Source organism: Lycorma delicatula, chromosome 4 (genome assembly GCF_047948215.1).
Source record: "Lycorma delicatula isolate Av1 chromosome 4, ASM4794821v1, whole genome shotgun sequence".
Classification (NCBI taxonomy): Eukaryota; Metazoa; Arthropoda; class Insecta; order Hemiptera; family Fulgoridae; genus Lycorma; species Lycorma delicatula.
Window position 1 is genome coordinate 201,905,594 of NC_134458.1, and position 27,110 is coordinate 201,932,703.

Here is a 27,110-nt window from a genome sequence, read left to right on the forward strand (position 1 = left end):
TCTGTGTTGATTTTACTCCTGAGTTACGCTAGCCCCGGAGTCCTCATTCGCTCATCAGAACCGGCACACCTAAGCATACCGACTCTTACAGATGGGGCTGTCCACCCTTCCGTACACTAAAGTCCATGGTGACTCCCTTCAGCATCTTTAGCACATAACACCTTCATAGCATATGTGTCAAAGGCCCTCCAGTTCTCTTCTGAGGACAGCATGAAGGACACCAAGTTTTTGGGTCTTAATCTGTCAATGCCTGCTTGAGTTCACCAAAGATGCCATTGTGCACACATAAATATGATGTGCTCCACTGTATCCTCTTTATCGCAAAACATGCAGTATGGAGAGTCTTATCTGCCAAATCGATTGAGGTTATGTTCAAACATTCCATGGCCAGAGAGCATTTGTGACATATAGAAATTTATATCACCATGTTTCCTTTTCGTCCACATATCTAAGTCTGTGATTAATCTCCTTGTCCAGGCTGCATCATTTCCAGTCATCCATCTTTCATGTCATGTCTCCATTACAAAGCCTTGGCCTCACTCTTCCCCATACCATCATAGCAAAGCTCTCGCACTCGTAACTTGCTGATCAATTGGCAAAGCTGATGTCAACACGCACACCGCACTGTACGATGTAGTTCTATAACCTGCTGTGACATCCAACAATGTATGCCTGTGGACCCTCTGTAGACGTGCCGAGTTCCTCATGACCCTCATTGCTCCACCCTAAACCGGGGCGGCATATAACAATGCTGAAGTTATCATTGACATGATTAATTGGCGTTTGGAAGCCCTTGGGGTCAACTAAGAAGTGATCAATGCATTCAGTGATTTCAAAGTTTTTTTGGCCCTTGTACAACTGTTTACTACATGTTGACTAAATTTACATAATTTGTCGATCTGTACCCAGGTACTTTATCATGTCTCTCTTTTGTAGCAACTGTCCACCTATCATGAGGTTATTCTGCCCTTTAGTGTGATGTATGCACATTTCTGTGGGAACAGCTCCAGTCTGGGTCCCTGCATCCAATCCCTGATTGCATTTAAGGCTGTCTTTCCCCTTTCTTCCATGTCAGCCCCAGACCTGCTGCTGACCGGAATGGCCAGGTCATCAGTGTTTACCACTATTTCAGTTGTAGCTGGCAAAGGAAGCCGCAGGACACCATCATATACCAGGACTCAAAGCAATGGCCCCAGAACAGAACTGATTGTGACTTGGTAATGCCATGCGAGACTCCATGATGGGACAGGGCGAGGGTGTAGCGATTGTCCCCGGCTCCTGCACGGACCGGAATAAGGTTATGTATTCCTTGTTAGGTGACTTAATTTGGTCAACTTATTTGCGGGTAGGTCTGAATTTCTATGTTGCATAAAACATAATTTTGATTGGTATGAGTGTAGCACTGATTTAATTTTCAACTCATTCGTTGTCTGAGGAATTCACAGTCACGAACAGTGCTGTCAAATTTGGACGAGGTGCAGGGTCCACGGTTTCAATTAGTTTGAGGGAATCATGTTAGGTTGGAGTTAAAGATATAGGAAACAGTCTAATCAGTTGGCGTCTCGCTGTCTCCTTCATGAAGACAGGAAGCCATGTACCAAATTGCTTCATAGGGATTTGATAGATGACCTGTCCCCATGGATCTGAATTGAGCTCTCCGCAGAGTTCTCTTCATTTATTTTCCTTAGACTGCTTGATTTCATAATTTAGTAAGCATCATGCAGCTACGTATCTTTGTGCAGCCTCTTCGTATGCATCCCCTCCTGCAACGCTTACCGCTGTTTTTGGCATCATAGACTCTGAAGTTCACTTTACATATGCACTATTTGCTCCAATACACTGGGTGAAATCTGTTACTACTCTTGTGAATCTTTGAAATCTCATCGACTATCAAATCGTGGAGAGGTGTTGGTGACAAATTTCTACCATCTCTAATCTGTCTGGCAACATTTTCGACGACAGTTGCAACTTGCCTTGGTGTCAGTCTTGGAGGTTTCTGACTGACTATCAAACAAAATAATGGGTCTTTGATTTCTAAGAGTGTGGCCAAGTGATCACTTGTCATTTCATCTTGCAAGACTCTCCAGTTACACCTGTAGCGGTCCCATTGTCCGTCCATTATGATTAAATCCAGAATCGAGGTATGTCCCCTCACTGCATAGTTAGGTGTTTGGTCATTTAAGCACTAAAGACCATTCACTGTCATGATGTCTGAAAGAACCTTGCCATGATGGTTTGTGTAAGGACTACCAGTGGCAACAGCCTTACAATTAAAGTTGCCCATCGGGGAGATCTTCCTCGGCAATCTGGCTATGACATCATTGAGTCTACCCCATAAATGCCTCAAACTCATGAAATTCGCAGTTGATACTGACATAGGCTCCAATCAGCAGTGCATCAGGTAATTCCATTGCTATCATTCCTTCTGTGTGAAATGGCTGCCAGCCCCATCATCCATTAATATTCAGGATAGCGACATCACCCACAGCATCTGTGCACCATTCTCTTCTGGCAACTGTATATCACTTAGGTTCGGTTGATATGAGGATGTCCATGCCGAGACCCCTCACCAGTTCTTCCACTAAGTTGTGGGAGAGAATACTTCTGTTGGCATTAGATAGGGCCAACTTAATCATTTCTGGTTGAGCTGCACATCATGCCTCCTCTGCGGTGAGGTTATCAATAATTAAAAATATTGCAGTCCAAACATTTTTTTTCCTTTTCGGTATTCCCTAATCTGGTGGCCCTTGCCACGACAGTTATAGCACAACTCTATTCTGTTGGGACCCCAACACTCAGTGCTCCTGTGCCCAGAGCCCCAACATCTGTAACAGTGATTGGATTCTTCTCTTATATAAGCTCGGCAATGAACCCACCCGACTGCTATCCTCTTCTCTGTGAGTTTATTTGCTGCCCTGTGTATAGTGATGACTGTCACATTTTGTATATCGCCATACCCTCTCCTTATTGACGATATTCTGAAGTCCTCATGACTCCCAACAATACCAGCAATTGGGTCATTTATCTCCTGCTCTGATGTGTCCAGTTTAACGTCTCTGACATGGACAACTGCTCTCCTGTCGCCTCTGGTGTGCATGTCCACCTGCAGCTTCACCACCTTATCTTTGAAAGCTGCAGTAAACTTTTTCGCATTCTTCGAATCCTTGATCCTGACTTGGAGCTCTTCATTGCATCCCTTCCTTAAGGAAAGCACCTCCCCAGCCTCTTCCTTGGTTATAGATGTTTTCATCTTTAGTAAGTCCACATAGGAATTACCCTGAGCTCTTACTACGATACTCTACTATCTTCAGCTGGAGGGGTCGACCTTTGAGCTGAGGCCGATCTTGATCTTGAATAGCCGGATGTCTCAGCTGATCTTGAAATCACCACTGCTGCTGGTTCATCACTGTTCTTAGATAAATACACTAACATCTTTCCAATAGCCATACCAACCGGTCCTCCGGGCAGAACAAACACTGGTGATACTGATCTCTTCAGTACATGTTTTCATGACCCTCAGAATGGTGGTCAACGTCTCGCAGTCACTGCCTTTGGTACTGTAGTAAATTCTGAACTTGCTGTGGTGAGCTGACTTGTCATCTTCCCCCATTAGAAAGGAAAAATCTCTGGTAATGTCACCTGCTTTAAATCTTAGTGGAGTAGGGGGATTTTTGGAGGAGGTAGGTAAAATGTATCAGCTTGAAAATAGGTTCAAACATTTTTGGGGGTCCAAAAATGTTTTTTGGGCAGTCGAAAATGTATCTCCCTGAAAAAGAGTTCAACTTTTTTTGGTTGGAAGGGGGGTCAGGGGAGCCGGAAGAACCCAGGATGCAAAGATCCCAGGGGGCTTTGGGATTGGAAGGATAGGGGCAGAAAAATAGTGGAACAGGTTGTCCACCTTATAAAGCATGTGAGGACAAAGCATGTTAAAAATTTTCAAAATCCTTGTTTACTGCTATTAGTAGTGACGTTACTGACTTATAATTCTCTGTCTATTTGACTTAGAATATTTCTTCTCTGATCTCAGTAACTTATACACTCTTTAAACGCTTCTTGTACAATCTTATCCGAATAAACCACACTACTACTTTTCCAGTTTAAAAACCACAAAAAACCAACCAAATAACCCACTAGAATGCAGAGCGCAGACAAACACAACCTCTCGGTATGAGCTTCCTTACTCGACTATGTTTTTAATACTGTACAAACAAAAAATAACTATTCTTTAAATTTCAGGGAATGAGTCTTATAAATATTGCTAAGATATATATAATTTGCATTAAAGTGTCATATTACATAGGTGTTACATAACCATTCTCTACTCATTATGTAGTAGTTTTGACATTGGGAAATTAAATGGTTTAGAAAAAAATTGTTATAATTTAAAAATTGTGTTTTAATTTTACTGGGCAATAATAGTTTAACAACAATAAGTTTGTTTAATACTGATTTGTTTTTTGTGCTCTTGAATAGACAGTTAACTGCATCTCCAAAACCTTGTTTGTCTTAGGGAATAGTATCTTCGAATAGATGTGAAGGAAGGGTAAAGTAGCTATGGTCAAAACTATGTTTAATAAATAAAATTTTCAGATGAATGATTCATATGCTTAGAATTTGAATTCTATTAATAATGTGTTTATTTTTACACATAACTATAGATAATCCGTCTTAATAACCATAAGCAGGGTACCTTTTTGCCTATATGATATGATTTAGGTAGTCAAAACTAGAATGGTATCCCTGATTTATCTTTACGTATTGATTTCTATTCTTATGACGATTGATTGTATTATTTAAAACATTTATTTTTTAAGTCTAAGATTGTACATTACTTTTAAAAAAATGCTAATTTTTCTCCCTATGCTTCTTTCAGGTTTTTGGAATTTTGTGGATAATAAAAATCCATTATTCAGGAAAAAAGAAAAAAAGCTAAGCAAATTTAATTAAATTTAAAAAATTATGTGATTCTTAACTAAACGAGTGTTACTTTACAACACATTAAAGCATATTAATTGATTAACAAAACTGATACTATCAATTTTATTTATTATGTATTTCTTAAGTTTTGTCTTTAGAAGTAAAACACATTTTTTTGAAACCCAAGACAAGTCACTATTTGTTCAGTATGCTATCTTGACAAATAAACTAAAGATCTGCTTTTCTTTGGAGATGTCATCACATTTGATACGTACAGAATGTATCTCATGTGCCTCATAGATCTGTTCCAGTGAGCAATCTTGTTTTTGCTTTTATGGTTTCTAGTAACCATATAGGTTCTCATTCCTGGTGTATATTAATGAAAGAAATTGGTTTTCTAACCAATAAATCTCAGCTGAGTACACTTTACCATTGCTGCTTAGGCTTGATACGGCAGAAAATGAAAGTTTGCTAAGGTTCAACTTTGCCTTTAGGTTGATAATATCTTGTGACTTGTGTATGTAATTTGAGTGATAATAGTATTCAGCCCACAGTTTCTACAATACAATTATCTTCACCTATTTATTTCTTAGGATTTTTGTTATATTGATTTTTGTATTCTGTTTTTTTATTTCAGATTTTATTTTACCGATCAGACAAGAGTTAGTAGCACTACGGCTGGTGAAAATTCAGTTGTTCAGATGATGGGCTCTCTTTACGATTCCATTGAAAATGACTATGGTGCTCTTTCAACACGTCTGTATCGGGCATTCAGACCAAAACCATGTAAGTTTGATAATACTTGAATTAAATAAAAATTGATGGATCAATAATACGTGCATAATGCATCATAATATGTATTATATATTCATTAACATATCTACCACTGCGCTTATAAAATGTAATATTACATGAAATTTAAACTACTAAAACACAATAAATAGATAAGTTTAACTTATCTATTTAAATCATATTAATCCCAAGAATCGAATTCGGAGGATCCTGTATCTTCAGTTGGTATTTAATTCTATAATTACATTAAAATAAATTGTTTTTATAACTTGTGAATTTTGAATGTCAAAATTGTTACTGTTTTATAAATTTTGAAATTTGTTATGGACGAATATGTAAATTCTGTTGTCCAGTACTGGAATGACGTAATATTTAAAACATCCTATTTTCCTTTGTTCTAATGTCATTATTGCTAACCATTATATTTTATTATGTTTTTAATAAAATCATCATCTCTGAATGTGATTTGGTGGTTCATCATTTTATATTTTTGCTTATAATTATAAATGTAATTTATATTTTGTATATTAATCTTTTAACATTATTACAAATTTCCAAAATATTATTTTATTTATGTAATTATACACAGTAGGTCTGATAAGTTCCTGAACTAAATTTCTGTAGTTGATACAAGTATTATACACATCTGCCACGGTGAGATGCCACCGATGCAGATGCCCCGAGGGACATCTGCATAAAAGTATGGTGATGTCCCGAGGGACATCTGCAATAAAAATATTATTTTATTTATGTAATTATACACAGTAGGTCTGATAAGTTCCTGAACTAAATTTCTGTAGTTGATACAAGTAGCACCATTTCTTGGACAACCAAGAAACTATGTTGTATGATGTCTGACGAGTGTGTGTACAAAATTTCATCACGTTTTGTTACTCCAGTCCCGGGTTATATTCGGTCGTGTACGTTGTGTTCATGTGACCTTGTACAAGCTCACGATATGGAACATCTCAATCCCCCCCCGAGGGGAGAAGATCCCGCCTCATAGCGGGTCAGGTCGCTACACCACCCCCTCTGTTCCTTGCCAGTAATGGCTTTAATGGAGGACATCTTCTTGCCCTCAAACTGAAACACATTCCACAGTGTTCAGCCCGGCCACGGTGAGATGCCACCGATGCAGATGCCCCGAGGGACATCTACATCGGTAATTTGCCACGAGAGATAGTAATGAGTTCTGCCTTCCGAAGAAGACAGCTGACACCTAACGCTACCATATTGCCCTCAGGAACTAAACAAAAGCCTAACTCGCAGAGAAGAAGACCCCGCGCCTACAACAATCAGCCTAAACTATACTACGCCCCTAGTGCATAGATGCATCAAGAATGCGCGGTATGGAACAGAGAAGCGTGATAAAATTTTTTATTTGACTTCAAAAATCCTTCGTTGAAACTTATTCAATGATACAGCAAGCATTTGGTGATGAAGCCGCATCTTGTACTATAACATACACGAGATGGAAGCTGTTTAAAGGTGGTAGAGAGTTGATGAGTGATGGCGAACGAAGCAGGAGGCTGTCAACAGGTGTTGATGATGAAAACATTGCGAAAATGCACGAACTCATGCTTGAACAACCTCATCTTACCCTTTGGGCATAGTAGAAGAGCTAAACATCGGTAATGACGGTACGTACAATTTTAACAGAAGAAATGAACCATCGAAAGGTGTGCTCTCATTTCGTTTCACATTTCTTGACCGAAGAACAAAAGCAGGTGCATCTTTCTTGCACTCAAGACTTCATTAAAACTGCCGATAGCTACTCGAATATTTGCAAACAATTATAACTGGGGATGAAAGCTGGTGCTTCATGTATGCTTCATGTATGATCTGCAAACAAAGAATCAGTCTGCTGCTTGGTTGAGTCCTTCAGCACAAAGAGCGGCGACATGGATAATTAGAATTTAAATGAATTGCAATATCATTTGTTGTGGGTTTTCTATAATCTGATGTTTTTGTTATATTGTTTATTTCTTTTTCATATAAAAAAATATATTTTTCTGTTATTTTCTCTTTCGTATGTAAATTTAAAATTCTTATTGTGTAGATGATAATGATAAAAAAAATATATCTTTATTTTTATATGAGTATATAATATTTTGTAATGTTTTTATAATTTTGTCATTAATTTCTAATATTTCTAAATTTGTGTTAATATCAGGAATAAAATGTGTATTGTTTATTAGATGGTCTGCCAAACCTAATATCTTCAAAACTTTAATTTTAATCATGGCAGTTGAAAAATATAATAACTTAATGAAACAATACATTGTTGATAATAAATTTGAGGAAATTAATGACCCTACTAAACATTTCTGAAAGTAGTAAAAAAATTCAGATCAGTTTTTAATTATAATAATAATAATAGTTTAAAATACCATTCTAGATTATATATTTTTTATCCAATTGCCTCTAAATTAACTGGACTACAAAAATTCTTATTAAACATCCCAATATGACTTATAATCAATTTTAAATCTAATTATTTTTGTAATTTTATAAATATTATTTTTTATTTATTTATTATTTTGTAATGTATTATTTTAAAATCCTTTTAATGAAGTAATATATTGATTTTTTTTTTGTAGTGAAGTCTACAGCAAACTGGAGATGGCGTCGCCTTTGTTGTATGCCAAACATTGCTACATGTGAATTATGCTTTCTTTGCTTATTAGTTATGGCTGCATCTTTAACTGCTTTAGTCAATGATCAGTTTAGCTATCTTAAGTAAGTATTGTATTATTAATAAATTAAATTAAGAAGCTGTAATATTTTTAAATTCTTTGTTTTATATTATTTATCTATGTAGATTCTTGAAAAAAAAAAAACGGGTTTATAGTGATATAAACTATTAAAAGTAAATGATCCAATATAAAAAAAGAAAAAAATACTTAAGTAAGATATTCATCATAAAAATTGTAGGTAGGAAGGAAGTTTATTGATTTTTAAAAGAATTCAAAAAAGAGATTCCATTTGAATCTACATAAGTTTACTTTCCTGTCAATTATAATATAGAATAAACAGTAAAAATGGGGAAGTGTGGTAAATTTGGTCAAAAATGTATTTTCAACTTTTTATTTTTTTTGAACACATTTTCTCCAAAATGACTCAAATTATAAAAAATAAAGTTTTAGTCAAAATGTTGTTGCTTTCCTTGATTGCCATATACATGCAACTAAATTCCACACGTCTGAAACATTACAGCTCACCATCTAAAGGGACCTACTTGACAAATATCATAGTCATTTGGTGATTCTTCCTCCATTTCTGGGTCAGGCCAAGAACTTTCTGAACAACCTTTGAAATGGCTTCTTGCATACTGCTTTTTCCAATAGGCAGGGTTTTTTGTAACCATATCTATATTTAAATAGGGTTAAAATTAATAAGTTTAAAATAAAATTAACTGTAAAAAAAATTGCTTAAAAACATCCTAAAAAAATAATTCCAAATTCTTAAAATTTTGACCTATTTTTTTGAAATCATGTTAAAATTTTACGAAATTCAAACATGTTTGCAAATTGTTGACAGTCAAGTTTTTATTTGGTGCCAATTAAAAAAAAAAAATACTAGGATCTTTTTTTTAACTCATTTAATGACACAAGTTTTATTAATTTTGTAGTTGATTTTACATTAGAATTACTGCCTAAACCAATCTAGATATGGTTGTGTAGCTAATGGTTGTGGTTGTAAAAGTAGGTTAGATGTATAAATCTCCTATATCAGGATTTACTGCTGTAGTTCCTTGTCCTTGATCTGCTATTATTTAAATTCCTTTGGTCTCATCCAATTCCAACTAGATGAATCATTGATTTCTCAGGTACTGTAATGTTTTCTTTTGCTTTGGATTATATTGCTTCACCTCAGTTATAACCAGGTTACAAATCAGCAGGAAGTCTTGTACATTATCAGGACTACCCATAAATTAAAGAATGAACCTTTAGGTTTTAGGTTTAAAGTGTAAGAGGAGTATTAGGTCTGACTTAACACAATAGTACTGTAGTGTCTATTTGAACTTATTGTGGGTTATTACATCAGATTATTTAACTGTCTTTGTAATATATTTTGACACAAAATATAAAGAAATAAATACGTGAGTAACATTTAAAATGGATAATTTTTTTGTATGCATTTTAAAATCTTATTTTTTTAAGATGTTTCTTCTAAATTTTGATTATTTTTTATGTATTAATCTCATGTATTTTTGATATATTAGTTTCAATGGTATTACAATTGCAACAGCAACAGTAAAATCACAGTTGGGCACCGATACTCAGTAAGGCAGACAGTATGTTATTCTTTTATACCCATCTGGTTAAAATAAGTATTTGAACTTTAATCAGGTAAAATGTGAACTAAAGTAGATCTTATTGTTATGTTATAGTAAATCTATACATTTATGCTTTCTTTTTCATATTTTAATAATTGTGTGGTCTTTTTTTCTGCTTTAGGTTAGACAATACAGTATTAAAGGTTATATTGATATCTTGCAGTTTAGTTGTATTGTTATGCGTTGTTGCAAATCTTTATACCATTGGTAGAATGTTCAATGCACTTATATTCTCACAGCGTATCCATTTACAACGGGCTATAGCACGCCTTGATACTTTAAAATCTGAAGGTTTTCTACAGGCTTTACGCTGTGAAGTTAATTTAATGACCGAAATGGTAATATATTATTGTTATTTTTAGATTTATTTACTATTATTTTTAATATCATACTTATGAAATTATTTATGAAAATTTTTTTACATCCTAGCTCACCTCCATTAGCAGCCAGTATTGTAGCCTGGCTGTGATTTGTTTTTCAGTTGGATACTTACACATGACACTGTTCTGGGGACAGGTAATGTTTTTCCTTAAGTATTTTGCAACTGTTCTGTTCCTCTTTAATTTCAAAAGGAAAACCAGTTTTCCAAAATTTATTTATAGACCGAGATTTATTTAATTTATTAATAAAAAAAAATTATTTATTTACAAATCATTGATTAGTAACGTACTGTTGTCATTCTGATTAAAAGTGCTCCAGTCTTCCAAAGGTTTCTAGATGTGATTAACGCTTGCTGTCTGGAACAGTCCTTGAGCTTTCATCTGCTAGTTGTATATTTCTTCTGAGAATAGGTTAACTTATTTCATTGTCCATCCCTTTTTATCATTAACTTCTTTTCAATTTTTAATTTGCAGGTGTAGATTTAACCTTGCTATTTCCATATTGCAGATGCTGCTATAACAATACACCTGTCACAAACTGTGATCTGGTAAGGTTTTGTTTCTCAAATAAATGACTCAAGATACTTTGTTTTCTGTTCAATTGCTGCATATTAAACCTGATTGCTGAAGCAGCTATTGGGTAAATGCAGGGCTCATATTCCCTCCCAAAATGCTAATAAAACTATCTGGATTGAAAAAAGTAAATAAAATTAAAATGAAAGATTATTCAGTAACATGCAAATTAATCCGAACACATGTTATTTAATAAAAAATAACTTTATTTAGAAAAAACAATCATACCTGTACAATTTGTGAATACCTAGTGATTAATATGCCCTGCATTATTCTTAATCACTCACACATTTTTTTTGGTTTCTTTGTCATGTAACCACATCGATGTTATTTCTTTAAGTATAATTCATCTTTAGAGTAATTTTTGACTATTGCCCAAAGATTTTCAACTGGGGCTAAGTCTGGGGACTTGTATGGTCATGGTAGCACTTAAGTGTTTCATTCTGCGAAAAACTTTTCCACTTTTTTGGCAGTATGGCATGGCACCAAATCTTCTTAGAACACTCTGTTGCCTTTGGGAATTTGTTTTGAAGTTGTGTCACCAATCCTTTCCTTGAGAATCTTAATATATCTATCACTTTTCAACATACCGTTTATGGGAAGTAGTGAACAAGGGCCTTCAAATGTGAAATAACCCCTCAAAACATTTTTTTTTTCCGGGGATGTTTAACTGATTGTTGGATATGAGATGATGATGTATTTTCATCTGATGCTTTTATAATGTATGGAAGGAACCCTTTGCTCCTGAATGTAAAAATGTGACTGGTCAGAAAAAATAACATTTTTCTAGTCTTCTTTGGTTGAGTTAGTATTTGCTTTGGCCCACAGGAGCCTTTTTATTTGCACAGTGCTGGTGTTAAAAGCTGCTTTTAAACTGGCCGATGAGCTTTCCCTCCTACTGCAAGAAGTTGGTGTTTAACAGTTGTCATGAGTAAATCTGTTCAACTGGATGCTAATTCTTGATTTAAGTCCACAGCAGATAATTTTGTGTGAAGTTTACTTTTTCTCACTAATTATCAATACTGATTTGGAGCTAGTAGTTCTTTTATGGCCACATTTGCCTTTCCTTTGAGGTGAAAAGGAACCAGTTTCCTTAGATTGTTTGAAAATAATATTCACTATCCCTAGTCCAACACCATACTCAGAAGCTATTTGTTGTTTCATACTGGTATGCTCAGAAAGAGACAATTTTCGAACGCTTTCTTGGAATTATGTCCATTACTACATATTCAAGGCACACAGAACAAAAAATATTAAAATAGTTTTTTTTAATAAGATATAAAATAAACTTTCGCAAAACAGTATTTATAACATGAAAATTGCTAAGTAACCAAAGAACAATTCAATAACCGTACGTTACACAGACAACTTAAAGAATGGGTGTGATCATGCTGAGTAGTTATAACAGAAATAAAAAAAATATCCTCTGTGTTTGGATTAATCTGCATGCCTACTGTATGTTCAGCTTATGAAAACTTATCATCTTAGATTGGTCTCTCTGTCCATGTAAATTTGTCTCTGCAATAAATAATTTAGGACATATCCTTCCACTATGATGATAGCATTTTCTTCTTTTTTATTTCTATTTTTTACTCTTGTAACAGATTGTAAAGCAATTTACAGTCACTAATTTGTGTTATCCAGTTACAGGCTGACATTCCTTATACTGTATATATATATATATATATTGTTACTGAATGACTTCGACGGCACATGGTACCATGGTACTTAATAACCATATAGTAGCCCTGAAAAGGGTCGTTTTTGTTGTCGATTGGCTTTGAAGGCCTGCTGTAATTAATAACCTTATTATGGTGATCCTGAAAATGGCTGTTTTTTGCATTAGCTTTGAGAAGAGCTGTTGGGTCCGGAAGAATCTGGTCTCTGGTGAAGTCAGGGAGTTGCAACTCGTCCATTGAAATCAGACCGAGCTGCCCCTCAGCGGCAGTTGGGTATCCACTAGTGTGGCAGTGGTGGCCCCTAGAGCCCCACAGTGTCAGGTTGGCTTCAGTCGTCCTTCGCTGGCGTGGCTGAGACGAGCAATCCCATGCTGGGCCGGCTGCTGCTGAGTGTGCCAGCCAGGGCGATTGAAGCCTGGCGAGCAGGAGTGGGTAGGTAGCATCCTTGTCCAGCGGTTCCCTCAGTGAGACGGCCAGGCCTCCAGTGAGACGGCCAGGAGGTCCCACGTTGAGGTGACCAGCGAACTCCTGTTTTCTTCCATCTTCTTTTTCTTTTTGTTCTTCTCCAGGTGGTGGTCTATGATGAATTTTCAATTCACTCTTGTACTCGCTCTTTTATTGGAGTCTGAGTGGTGGGGGCCACAGCACCGCTATGGTGGGAGAACTCTGCCGCGGGAATGATGCTTGTACCAGCGTGTACATATAGTGTGCTCCAGCTCACATCTGAGTTGCTACTGTGTTCGTCTACCGATATTAAATTAGGCATATATGTGGTAACAACTTCCCCCCCCTGCCTAGGCAGGTGCATACAGATCCACTTCTGATGGATCTTGCTGTAATTGGGTTGTCAGCCTGTAGTGTGCAGGTTTCAGCTTGGAGACGTGTACCTTTAGCCAGGTGCCTTTCCAGTCAATTTCAAAAACTTGCCCTGTTTGTTGAAGGACAATCTACGGCGGGCCTTCCCATGAAGTCTTGAATCCTGCATATCGACAATCGCGAGCAGGGCCGGCGTGCTGTCTGACGAAGAATTGGTCGTCCACCTTGAATATTGGTTGTTCTTCTCTGTTGCTGGTGAACATTTTTTGGCAGTAGACCTCCTGGTGTGCTGCTGCCTTTTCCTCCTTCCTCAATGGGTTGAGATGGTTCTTCTGCTTTTGGGTGCTACCCAAAAGATTTTGGGCAAATTTTGGAGAAATTGGCATTTCTCCAAAGAGCTCATCAGGTGGTGAAGTTGTAGGCATTCCAGAACCAAGTCTAGGTGGCGTAAGTGTTCTTCCCAGCTACTGCTGTAAAGAATAATGTTGTCCAGGTAGACCAAGCAGCACTGGGCGAGGAGGCCAGTGAGAACATCCTATATTAGATGGTGGAATGTGCTGAGTGCATTTTTCAAGTCGAACGGCATGACTCGGAACAGGTATTGGCCGCCATCTGGAACTGAAAAGGCTGTAAAATGTTTGGCTGATTTTTCCAGGGATATCTGCGAATAGCCACTTTTAAGGTCAATTGTCGAGAAGATGCAGGCACTTCCCAAGTCTCTAATAGTCTCATAAATCAGTGGCAGTGGTGAGTCCACATCTTCTGTGATATTGTTCAGGTACCAGAAGTCTACACAAAAACGTGGTGAAGTGTCTTTCTTCTTAACAATGACTACTGGAGAGTTGTAGGGCGACATCAATGGCTCTATGACCTCTTGCCTTAGCATCTCTTCCACATGTTCTCTTATAGTCCATTTCTTTTCTTCGCTGTACTGGTACATCGGTAAGCGAAATGGCCGGCTTCCTTCCCAAAGTCAGATCCCATGTAGTGCTGAACAAGTTGGTTGCAAAGGAGTGCTGAAAAATACTCCCTGGTGCTGCTTCAACACAGTCTCCAATATTGTCTTCACTTCAGGGAGTGCTGTACTTTTCACTCCTGACCAGTCCAGTTTCAATGCCATAGGTTCAGGTCGATCATGCCAAAAACGGTTTTGCGGGTTTCCCTACCCAAATGGAGGCAGCCATGACTGTAGTCCAACATAGCTTGTTGCTCCTTCAGCCAGTCATGTCCCAAGATGATTTCTTCCTGAAGCCTTGGAACTAACAGAATTTTTGTGGGAATTTTCATGTCACCGCAGAGAAGCTCTATTTGCACCACTCCCATGGTATGCCAGGAAGTAGAATGTAGAATTCAATGTCAGATCTATCATGATGTAGATTTGTTGGAATTGGCTTGCCACGGTAACAGCTTAGCTTATCCAAAGCTGAAGTTGGCCACAGAATCTATGGCTGCTTTTGTGAGTTGTCCTGCTACTTTGACGGTGATTCTATGGATGTATGAGCCTAGTTAATTGAGGGCCCCAGTTGGTTCCACAACTGGGACCCTTATTCATTTCCCTACTGTGACTTCCTTATTGTGCAGTCCCTGTGGAATGGCATTCCGGGCAATAATGACACCACGAAGAGAAGCTGCTTCTACGTCAAGTTGCCTTGTCATTTGTTCTAGCCATGGAAGTAGCTGGTTGAAGCTCACCTACTTCTGCTTCTACGTCGAGTTGCCTTGTCATTTGTTCTAGCCACAGAAGTATCCGGTTGAAGCTCACCTACTCTATCCAGTGAGCGCCACCCAGAAATAACCCTAATTTCACGAGTACTCTTTAACATTGTAGCTTGGATCTCCTGTTCGTCTCCTTCAATGATGATGGCCCGATGCAGCAGGTTATCAATATCATTGATGGTTGCCGCTCGCAGCGAAAGTCGAATCTGGGATCTGAGCAGCTCCAGAAATATTGGTAGGAAGGCAACTTCACTACCGGGAGCTAGTCAATGAATGAGTTTCCTTTTCTGCAACAGGAAAAGCTTTTGTCCGTAAAGTTGAGACCAGAGCTTGGCAGTAGTCTGTGGGCGGTTATATTGATGCCGAAATTAGTTGATGAATTCAGACCAATTGAGTTGTAGGTCTTTGTATTGCCTGGCCCAGGACAGAGCCTCTCCTTTCAGCTACCATTCAGTGTACTTGGCCCATTGCTTAACAGACACTCTCTGTTCTTGTAGATGAAAGAGGAACTGTTCAGGGTCCTCATGTGGTAAATCGTTGAAGGTTGCTATTATCACTGGCAGAAATGCTACACGGATGCCCGTAACCAGGCAGTCAATGTTGTTGGGCACCTTGTGTGTTGGTCTGTCGGCTAACATGTGGGCAGTAGAGGTGTGGCTATGTCCAGTCTTCTCGTCTAAACGATCTTGGCCTCACATTGGGCATCACTTGTTGCCGAATTGCTTCGACGGCATGTGGCATTTAATAACCTTATAGTAGCCCTGAAAAGGACCGTTTTTGTCTTCAATTGGCTTTTTATGGCTTGTAATTAATAACCTTATGATGGCCTTGGAAAGGCCGTTTTTTGTGTTAGCTCTGAGAAGAGCCTTTGGATCCAGAAGCTGGTCTCTGGTGAAGTTGGGGAGTTGTGGCTCGTCCATTGAAATCAGACTGGGCTTCCCACCAGCTACAGTTGGGTTCCCACTACAGCATGGTAGTGGTGGTCCCCAGAGCCCCACACTTACAGGTCAGTGTTGGTCGTCCTTCACCGGTGCAGCCAAGGAGGTTCTTCTTGAGCAATCCCTGGCTGGGATCACCGGCCAGGGTGATTGAAGCTCGGCGAGCTGGAGCGGGTAGGTAACATTCACATCCAGTGGCTCCCTCGGTGGGCCGGCCAGGTCTGCTGCTCCGACAGGGATGTTGGCATCTGCCGGGAGGTCCCACGTTGAGGTGGACAGGGAACTTCTTCTGTCTTCTTTCATCTTCTTGGTCTTCACCACATCGTGGTTGACAATGAATTGAAAATTCACTCTCGTGCATACTGTTGTATTGGAGCCTGTGAGTGGTGGGACCGCAGCGCCGTTGTGGTGGAAAAACTTCACGATCATCAGCATGGTGGGAGTGGCGTTTGTATCAGTGTGTACATGTACTGTGCTCCAGCTCACATCTGAGTTGCTACTATGTCTGTCCATCGATATTAAATTAGGCATATATGTGGTAATATATATATATATATTTGTAATATTGGGGTTGGAATATTTGAGGTTCCAGTAATGTCAGCGGAGTTGTGTTGTTAAAGATTTTGTGGTTGTTATAGTGTTCATGTTTTCTAAATGTAAGTTTTTCATTTTTGTTATTTATTGATGTAATTATAGAATTGTGTACAAGCTGATTATGTGGGATCCGTAAAAGTCGTCTATTGGTATTAGTTTTGTTTAACTTTTTGTATTACTGTGTTTGGTGGTTAAGATGCTGTTCTTTGAGTGTGTGTGACAATCATCTCTACTTACATAATCCAAAAAAAAAAAAAAATGGAATCTAAATATTTGGTCTCTCTGAAAGATCCTTATAATTTAATTTGGCATTTATCAGATAATATCCAGGTGATGACAATGCCAAAGCATTCTTTGCCTACTAAACCCCCCCCAAAAAAAAAATTATATAATATAATAATAAAAAAAATCATCTGTTGTATTTGATTAAGGATTTAAAATTTTAAACAGTGTAATAAGTTATTACTATTGCAGTAATTTAATGACTTAAAGAAATTGATTAATTACACTGGTCAACATGATTTTTGTCTCATGAATACCAGTAGGTGTACTTAACGCAGTTTTTTTATCCTGTTTTCAAATATGTATTCGGAACTGCTTCAATACCCACAGTTATTTTGTTATTTTAATTTTTTTAAATATTTTTATATGTTTTTCATCCATTTGTCCATTGTCATGTAAAAGCTCCTATAGCCAAATTGATGAACCAAATGAGCTAACTCAAAGGGTAGTGTTGAACACATCATTGTGAGTGCTTCATGTGTCTAAATTATTATGTATTACATATTTATAATTTTGTTTCTTTTAATTAGTTGCTAGTTACAAAATGCCTAGAGTTTGTTTAAATCATCCTAATAATTTTTTTTATGTACGTGGTGAAGTGATGCTCAAGTCCCAAAGACAAAAACTTACTCCATTAGTAAAAAAGTGTTATGAACTTTATTTTGGGTGTAAAGTCGGGGACCAAACAAGGGCCTGGGCTCCATATATCTGTTGTTTATCGTGTTCTAGGCTTTCACTGCATGGAAAAATGGCACATGTCGCATGTCATTTGCTACCCCTATTATTTGGAGGGAACACAATGATCACTCTTCTGACTGTTATTTCTGCGTAACAAACATTAAAGGGATTGTGTTGAAATGAAAACATACAGTGGTGTACCTAGCTTGCAATCTGCAATGACACCAGTTCCACACTGCAAAAAATTACCCATACCAAAGCCTCCAGAACATGTGACATTAGATAAGAGAGCTTAAAGTCTGATGGAAGAAAAAGAAATAAATTCTGGTGTTACAACTTTTGAACAAAGCAATTCATCTGACTCTTTTTTACTGACTGAAGAAAATCTTAACGATCTCATACTAGATTTAAAGTTATCCAAAAAACAGTCTGAAATGCTTGCTTCCCAGCTAAAAGGATGGAATCTTTAAAAAAATACAAAGATATGTACTTATCGTAATAATGATTCTGAATTTAAAGACTATTTTTCTGTAGAAAATGGCTTAGTGTTTTGTAATGACATTTCTTCTCTTATGGGGACACTTTGTAATGAACATAACCCAACAGAATGGCAGTTGTTCATTGATTTACCTATAGTTAGTTTAAAACCTGTGCTTCTGCATAATGGCAGTAAATTCCCATCAGTACCTTTGGCTCACTCTGTTAGTGTGAAAGAAAAATATGAAAACTTGCATTGGAAAAGCTTCAATATGCAGTGTATGAATGGAATATTTGTTGGGAAGGTAATTGCACTTATTCTCAGTCTGCAGCTTGGTTACACAAAGTACTGTTGTTTTTTGTGTGAATGGGATAGTAGGGACAGAAAAAACTATTTCATTAGAAAAGAATGGCTTAAATCCAAATTACTCCTGAACAGAAAAATGTGAAACATATGACCCATTGTGTAATCCTAAAAATATGTATCTACCTCTGTTACATATCAAACTAGGATTAATGAAGAATTTTGTCAAAGCCATGGACAATACACTCCTGGTTTCATGTACTTAAAACAGAAGTTTCTTAAAATAAGTGATATAAAAATTAAAGAAGGAATATTTTTGGCTTTACAAATATGATCACTAACTAATGAATTATGAAAAGTTTGAGGAACTATTGAATCCATTGGAGAAAGCAGCTTGGCAAGCATTCAAAAAGTTACTCTAAGTTTTTTGGGAAATCGAAAGGTGGAAAATTACTGTGATATTATAATGATCTTATAAAAATTTGGGTTGTAGTATGTCCTTAAAAGTATGCTTCCTGCACTCATACCTAGATTTCTTCCCAGAAAATCTTGGTGCAGTGAGCGATGAGCACAGGAAACACTTTCATCAGGAGATTTCAGCTATGGAAAAGAGGTATCAAGGCAAATGGAATCCTAATATACTGGTTGATTATTGTTGGACCATCAAGAGGGATGCTTCACAGGCAAAATATAGCAGATCTAGATAAGCCAAATGTTTGAATATTGTGTAGTTAAGAATGCAGAAAGTATTAAAATGTTTGAAATTATAAATGCCTGTATCTTGGAAACCTTACATGATGGGGAAAACTGATATCATATTTGAATTCAGGATAAAAAATACTATCAGAATCACATATTTTCTTCCTGAGACAAAAAAATTATTTTTTTGTTTCCCAGTGTATTGAGTGAGAAAAATTTATAAAAATACGACAACCTTTAACATTTTTCCAGTGATGTATTTTTAAAAAATGCAAGAAATAGAAATTACTTTTTTTAAATTAATGCAGATTTTTGTTATTTCTCTCTTTCTATGTAACATTCAATTTTATACTTTTTTGTCTCTGATAATTCATTTATTTGTATAGATTTCTTTAAATATAGATTTTATGTTTAGTAAAACATTTATTTACAGGTGAAATGCCTTGATGCTTTTACACAGCAACAGACAAGGTTAGTTATTATTGTTGATGGTTTGGATAGTTGTGAACAGGACAAAGTTTTGCTGGTATTGGATGCTATTCATATATTATTCAGTGATTCTAACACTCCATTTATAATAATACTTGCTATTGATCCACATGTAATATCTAAGGTAATTAATTATATTATTGTATTTTATTAATTACTTATGTGCTTTATTGTGAGTATGAAATTTATTTTGTTTAGCCCCAAAGGAAATTGATACTATAAAAATTTTTATTGAAATTATATAATTACATGCATCCAGGTACTAATCCCTTTGTAATTTCTGGCCTTTCCCAGAATTAAAGATTGAGCTGAAAAACAGCATAAGACTATAATATTGTTGATATCCAGCTTAATATGGTAAAGAAACTCAAAGAATATCCGTAAATGGAGTCCAGATTTGTTTCTAGAAATGGGAACACAATGTATAGGAATGCACTGATGTACAAGGGAAATAGCATGATGCCATTAAAGTGACTGCCATTAATGTACAGTTTTGTGAATGCCTTTTACAGTTGAATTCTAGAAATTAAATTGTCTTACCATGTATGTTATTTCTGTATTAATATTAAATAAAAACGGTTTTTATATTTGTAACAAGGACTCTAAATACATATAATTAACATGGAAATATTACAGTTATTTTATTACATATTCTAAAGTCTGTTTAATAATTGAATGAAAAACAGTACAAGTTACATCTATGATTGATAACAAAAAGTTCCCAAATCTTACTTAACTGATAAGTTTATGACCTTAGAATAGAGAGCTATGTTACGTACAGCCTAGCTAACTTTTGTTCTTGTAATTAAACATTTAGGTATATTCTGTAATCCTGCAGTTGGTATTAAAAAAAAAAATCAACAATGTTTTCATAAAGTTTGGGAAATCAACAACCAAATTTTTAAAAAATACTCTGCCGAGGTTAACCTAGGATGCGTTTAGCATTCACATTCTGAGGTAATCAGACGTTTTTTATTCAATTGCTGAAAAAATTTAATAGATGTATAATAACTGTTGCTTAACCATTGCAGGCTCTTAAAGGTATGTGAGTGAAGGCTTACATATAAATTACTAGAAATGTGTTATAATTTTAACTGATTCCTGCATCATAAAATTCTCCTGCTTATAACTGTTTGAATACAGTAGATTTTTTTGGCATACAAGAACATTACAGCCATTTCATGCACTGTCTTATGATATTAGTTTGTAGTCACATATAAAGTCAAACATGAAGGGGATGACATCCTAATACGGTAGAAAAAAATATTTTGAATTGGGACACAGCAGATTAAAACTTCAATGAAGATGTAACAGAATTACCTTCCATTATTGTTATAAGCTCACAGGCAATCTACTTTGAAGGAGTAAGTCAAAAACTGAATAGGATATTTTTTTTAGGCTCAAGATTTTCAGTCGCATCCTATGATTGTACTATATTGTTTACATTTTTGCCACCTCAAAACTACCATCAGTTACTATATCACCATTTATTATTTCACCTCTGCAAAATATATTGCATGTGGGATCTCTAGTCCATAATTACAGGCGATTAATAAAGAAAGAAACCGAAGCAGCGTTTTGAAAGTGTCCTTTATGTTAGTAGAAATCGGAAATTGGATCATTCTTTGAAGTTTTCAAAATTGTTAAAAAATATGATTGCAGTCAGACTGCTCTAGTGTGGTTTTTGACACATCTTTTTTATCTATAACTAGTAGACCCAGCAATTCTTTGTTATTGCTAGATTTGAATATATATATATATATATATATATATATATATACATTAAATGAACACAATTGAAAGTTTGATGAAACATTAACAAAATGAACATTATGGAACTTCACAAAATTTAACCTTTCCCTTTTCCCCCTTTCACTTTTCTCCCTCAAATTTTCCTTTCTCTTTCCTTTTTCAGCATTTACTTTTCTCCCATTTTTGATTTCCCCATCTCCTTCCACCATTCTCCATTTTCATTTTTACCATATTCCCCTTCACTTTCCCTTGCCTCTTTCTCCTGTTTTCCCCTTTTCTTTTTTCTCCTTTTTCCAATTTCCTTTTCCCCTTTTTTCTTTTTTCCTTTTTACCTTTTTCAATTTTTCCCTTTTCTGATTTTTTCCTCTTTCCCCTTTCTGATTTTCCTTTTTTCCTTGCATGTAAATTGGTCTAGTAGTTTTTTAGTCTATAGTGGACACATACACACATTGAAATGGAATCGTAAAATAATTAGTACAGCGTTTGTTGCTTTTACGTCCAACAGATAGCGCTATTTTTAAAAAAAAAGCATGTTTTTACCTGTCACAGGTGTGACATCTTAGGTATATAAATAGTAGGTATATAAAAATATGTGTGTATTCGAATGCAACGTTGTGTCAAAATTTCCCAGCAGTCTGTGAAGAACTTTTGGAGATTTAAGATTTTGAACAAATGAACATTTAAATTTTTATTTGTATGGATTGAGGGGTAATGACTTTCATTACTAACTGCAAATTGATGTTCTAACTTTCCTTGTTAATTGAAGTTGAATTGTGTCCTCCATGATTATGTAGCTACTCAGACTCACTCACTCTCTTGCGCTCTCCCCCCCCATCCTTCATTCACATTTAATAAGTTTCATCTCCCAAGGTGTGATAGACCAGCAGTAATATTTGTGATTAATCTCCATGATCTGCCCAAAAATATAAAGGACAAGAGTAATTGTAGTGAACAGGTGAACTGAAATATCAGCATGAGCTGATGCTGTAATGTGGAAATGATAAGAAATGTATTGAGTGGTTAATCAAACATGGAGGAAGAAAAAAGAAGGACAGCTGAAGATTCAAGGAAGCTGTAAATATATATGGTGGGGTATAATTGTTTTTTTGAAATCTGTTGGTCAACAGATAGATCCATAAACCTTCATGGATAAACTTGTTCTTATTAGCTGAACTGATTATTAGTGAAGTAGGTGTGTGCTAAGATATAAATGAACAAATGACTTTTCAGACATTAATTTTTAAATTATAATTGAATTTTGCTATGGGTAATTCAGGTTAAAGGATTATGAGTTTTTAAGGTATTGAAATAGATTGCCCATTTTCAGTAAGAAATTTCCAAGTTTTACTTTACCTTTTGCATGAGATGTGGTGTCAAAATATATATAACTCTCATCTTTGTGCAATTTCTTGATAAGATAATAATTTTGATAAAACTGGTTGAATTTTCTTCCATTTTCTCATATAATAATATTATTGTAAGTTTTTATTTAAACGTTTAAAAGTAGTTTTGTGATTTCAGGCAGTTGAGGTGAACAGCAGAAGATTGTTAAGTGAATCAAATATTGGTGGTCATGATTATTTGCGAAATATGGTTCATTTGCCATTTTTTCTACAGAATTCAGGATTGAGAAAAGTTAAAATGGCCCAGAAGTCATCACAAAGTCATAGAAAAAGTGTTTCAGTAGCAGTTCAACAGTATGAACCTTCTACTAACACAGGGTCATCACAACCGGAAGGAACACTTGTCACATCTGTAAGATAGAAAATGCATTCTCTACTTATTTTGTGTTAATGTGCTGGCATTATGTTTTTTATTGTGATAATTAAAATATGTCAATATGGTTGACATCATCACTTCTAAAAATGACAACCATTTCCCAAAACAGTAAGTATCCCATGTCAAGCTTACTGGGAAAGTTACTTGAAAGTAATTTCCAGTTGCCTTTTTTGATAAATAAAACATTGTGTAGACCACATCAGGATTGGGTAGATATATTACTCCTAACCTACTGGATTGGTCTAGTGGTAAACTTGTCATCACAAATCAGCCGATTTCAAAGTCAAGAGTTCTAAGGTTCAAATCCTAGTAAAGGCAGTTTTTTTTTATATGGATTTGAATACTAATTCATGGATACCGATGTTCTTTGGTGGTTGTGTTGTCAGTTAACCTAAGTGTACACTTCTACACTTCATTTACATTCATACATATCCCCTGAAGTAATACCTTATGCTGATTTCAGAGGCTAAACAGAAATAGAAAGAAAGAAGATGTATTACTCTTGAATAGAAAAAGGGATTGCCCCAACATTTGCCTGATGGATCAAAGGAAATTATGGTAAAACCTTGATCAGAGCAGCATCACAAAGTATACAATTAATTATAAAATGAAAAAAGGATATGATTTAAGTCCAGACTAATATTTAACATAATATGGTAAATATATGAAGGTACTAAATAAAAAAAATATATCTACAAAATAATTCACAATTAAAAGGCATTAATGAAAATTATTTGACCATATATTTGTGTACATGTTGATCAGAGATGCAAAAAATTAGTTAAAAAAAAAAAAATTAATTAGTAATATTGTTTCTCTTAAAAGAAAAGCTTTTAATTGTATTTTATATAAATTGGTGGGAAGATATTTTAAATGAATTTGTAATTTATTATATATGACAATAGAAGGTCCTTTCTCATAAGCTGAGGCATTGTGTTTAAGTTATCATGAAAACAATTCTGTTGTCTGGTTTGATAGAGGTAAATATTATTATTATTATCTGAGAATAAGCTACTATTTTTTTTAGCAAATTTTGGCTATTTATTAATTATTGTTACAAACATACATTGTTTACCTTGCCAAATATCCTATTGTCTGTTAGTACGGGAAGATCACTGAAAGTGGTATTCAGCCCTACAAGTGACCACACTATTGACTGCAGAGAATGACTGTATAATGAAAATTATATCACGTAATAGTAACTCTCAGTTAAAGTATCTGACTAGTGCCTACTGCATCTCAGTTACACATATGCTTCACTAGCCATAAAAAAGTAGATTAGTGTAAAGCAAAAAATCTCTTTCTGTGATAATGTATTGAACACATTGTCTCAGTTATTAGGAGAGAATTAATAAGTTTATTATAAAGAGCATCATTCAATAATTAAATAGACAAATAGATGTACAGCAAGAATAGTTTATTAAATAAATACAATCGTTTTTTCTATTTTTCCATGTAATTTTCACCAACTTCTCTGTACTTGTCCCATATTTTTTTTATGAGTCTTCTTTGTACTTTTTTCTTTACCTCTTTGTTATCGTTGAACTTGATGCCATACAGAGCTTCTTTCATAGGACCAAACGTAAAAATCCAAAGGGGCAAGGTCAGGGCTGTAAGGAGGATGAGGTAGGAGCTCTCAATCCACTTGCCAGTAGTTTCCAGCATCAGTTTTGCCGTATGAGGTCGAGCGTTTTCTCGAAGAAGAAGCACGCCTTTCCTCTGCCATCCTGAAGATTTCCTCTTCAGCACGTGGTTGACTTTTTTCTCAATCATGGCTGACTAGTATTGGCTGTTGATAGTGCATTGCTCCTCCAAATAATCGCAGAAAGTTCAACCATGAGCACTCCAAAAGATGGTTAACATGACCTTACCAGCCGTTTTGAATTTCTTATGGCGATTCAGGGTGTTTCCACTGCATGCTTTGAGGCTTGGATTCTGACTCAAAATGGTGTATCCAAGTTTCATCACAGGTTAAAATCCTGCCCAAAAATGCATCACCTTCATTAGTGAAACAGTTTTTGAGTTCAGTGGAAATGGGAAATCTCTCGGCTTTGTGATGAATGGTAAGCTCTCTGGGAACCCACCGTGCACAAGTCTTTCAGTAGTTCAGTTTGTTTTGAATGATGGAATGAGTTGTGCCAACACTTACTTGACATTTTTCAGCAATTTGTTCTACTGTTAGTCGTCGGTCTTCTTGGATAAGTGAATCAATACAAGAATCTAATGCTGCGATCAGGAGTGTTACCAGATGCCCAGAACAGTGCTCATCGGTCATGCTTTTGCAGCTGCTTTTAAACTTTTCCACATGCATAAAAACTTGCGCAGTTCATGCAACTACTGCCGTATTGTTTGTTCATCGGAAAGAATAATTCTGATGGTTGTACACTTTCTGAAAGTAAAAATCGGATCACAGAAAGCTGTTCTTCAAAAGTACTTTCTTCGAATGAATATGCCATTGTAACTAAGACTCTAGAGGTTATGTTTACGTAAATATTAATCAAACAGCTAACACTTTTCTCAAGGTTGCCAATTAACCCTTACAAAAGTTTCACTTGCCTGCATAAGCGTTTCCTGAACTAAAAGTGTTTGTTTAATTATTGAATGTTCCCCATAAGAATGTTTATTACATTAATAAATAAAAAAAAACATAGATCCAAAAGTTATCATAATTATTTTCTTTAAACCATTTATTATTTAATTTAAAATTAATTTTTTCTAGATAAGCAGTAAATTCATTGTACCTCTGTTTTTCTTTGCCACCTGCTTCAGAATTGCTTTTTAAGTTAGGTTTTCAACAAAATCATTGCGAGATATTCCAATGGAAAGCTTTTACATTATGTGATGCACAAAAAAAAATAATGAAGTGTTTAATGTCAAGTATAAGATAAGTAGGCAAAATGGCAGCAAAACTTTAATCATACCATAAATGATTGGTAACTGACAGTAGAATAGTGCTATTCTTCCATTTAATAATAATAATAATCCACCCTACTAACTGCTGCAGAAGCGAGATAAGTGTATACATGTATGATATAATTGTTAGCTTTTGATTTTTTTTTTAGCAGAATGAAAATTGTTTAAATTAACATAAAATAAATTTGATTGAAGCGAAATGAACTTTAAAAAAAAAAGAAGTTGCAGTAAGCATTACCAGTCTGGCTGAATTCACAAAAAATAAGAAAAACGTTGCAATCGTTAAATAATCTCAATTATTAAGGTTTTAATTTGAAAAATTTGCTATTTCTTGATACTAAAGTAATCAAGTTAAATTTCAGCAGTATTAGTTAAATTAGCTTTATTTCATCATCATGATGTGCAGTTTCCAGCTGCTTAGGTGAGTGGTTGAAACAAAGAAGTGTTTCACTCTCTTCTTACTTATACGGCTTCATGATCTTCCATTCTTCATTCCATCTTGCATACATTTTTCATACCTTTAATCACCATAACTTATCCCTTGGCCTTTTTCCTGGTAGTTTCATCCCATGTGTGTTTCTAGATAACATTCCTTATTCTATTCTCTTTATATAGATTTATCATTTCTTTCCTGATCTTGCTATTTTCTCGCTGTTGTTTCTAATGATTTCTCCTTACCATACCCTTACAAACCAGTTACATGGATCCTGTTTTTTGGAATTTTTTTACTAGTTTTACCATGTAAGTGTGAAACATTTTTATTTGGATGCTGTTCAGTAAACGCTTGGGCAGTTCTAGCACATTTATTTTGTTCTCCGTATGTAAAAATTAGTTCAGTCCCTTCTCCCAGATTGTAAGTCATTTTAGTGAGACAAATTTACTAAAGACAAAAAAAGGAGAGGCCAGATGGTAGAACAATAACAGAACCAAATGCAAATTTTAACTAAAGAACACAATTTAAATAAAACATGATGATGAAATAAACACAATAAA

The 27,110-nt window shown here is 35.5% G+C and overlaps 1 protein-coding gene across 7 annotated transcripts in view; it reads left to right on the forward strand.

Moving 5' to 3' along the window:
- Positions 1 to 27,110, forward strand: part of Arms (Ankyrin repeat-rich membrane spanning) — a 310,321-nt gene that overhangs the window by 158,394 nt on the left and 124,817 nt on the right. For all 7 annotated transcript variants that reach the window (XM_075365014.1, XM_075365013.1, XM_075365015.1 and 4 more), the window contains 5 exons: positions 5,555 to 5,703; positions 8,310 to 8,448; positions 10,170 to 10,386; positions 19,618 to 19,797; positions 22,947 to 23,180. In XM_075365014.1, coding sequence (XP_075221129.1) covers positions 5,555 to 5,703; positions 8,310 to 8,448; positions 10,170 to 10,386; positions 19,618 to 19,797; positions 22,947 to 23,180 — 919 coding nt within the window. The remainder of the gene's footprint in view (positions 1 to 5,554; positions 5,704 to 8,309; positions 8,449 to 10,169; positions 10,387 to 19,617; positions 19,798 to 22,946; positions 23,181 to 27,110) is intronic.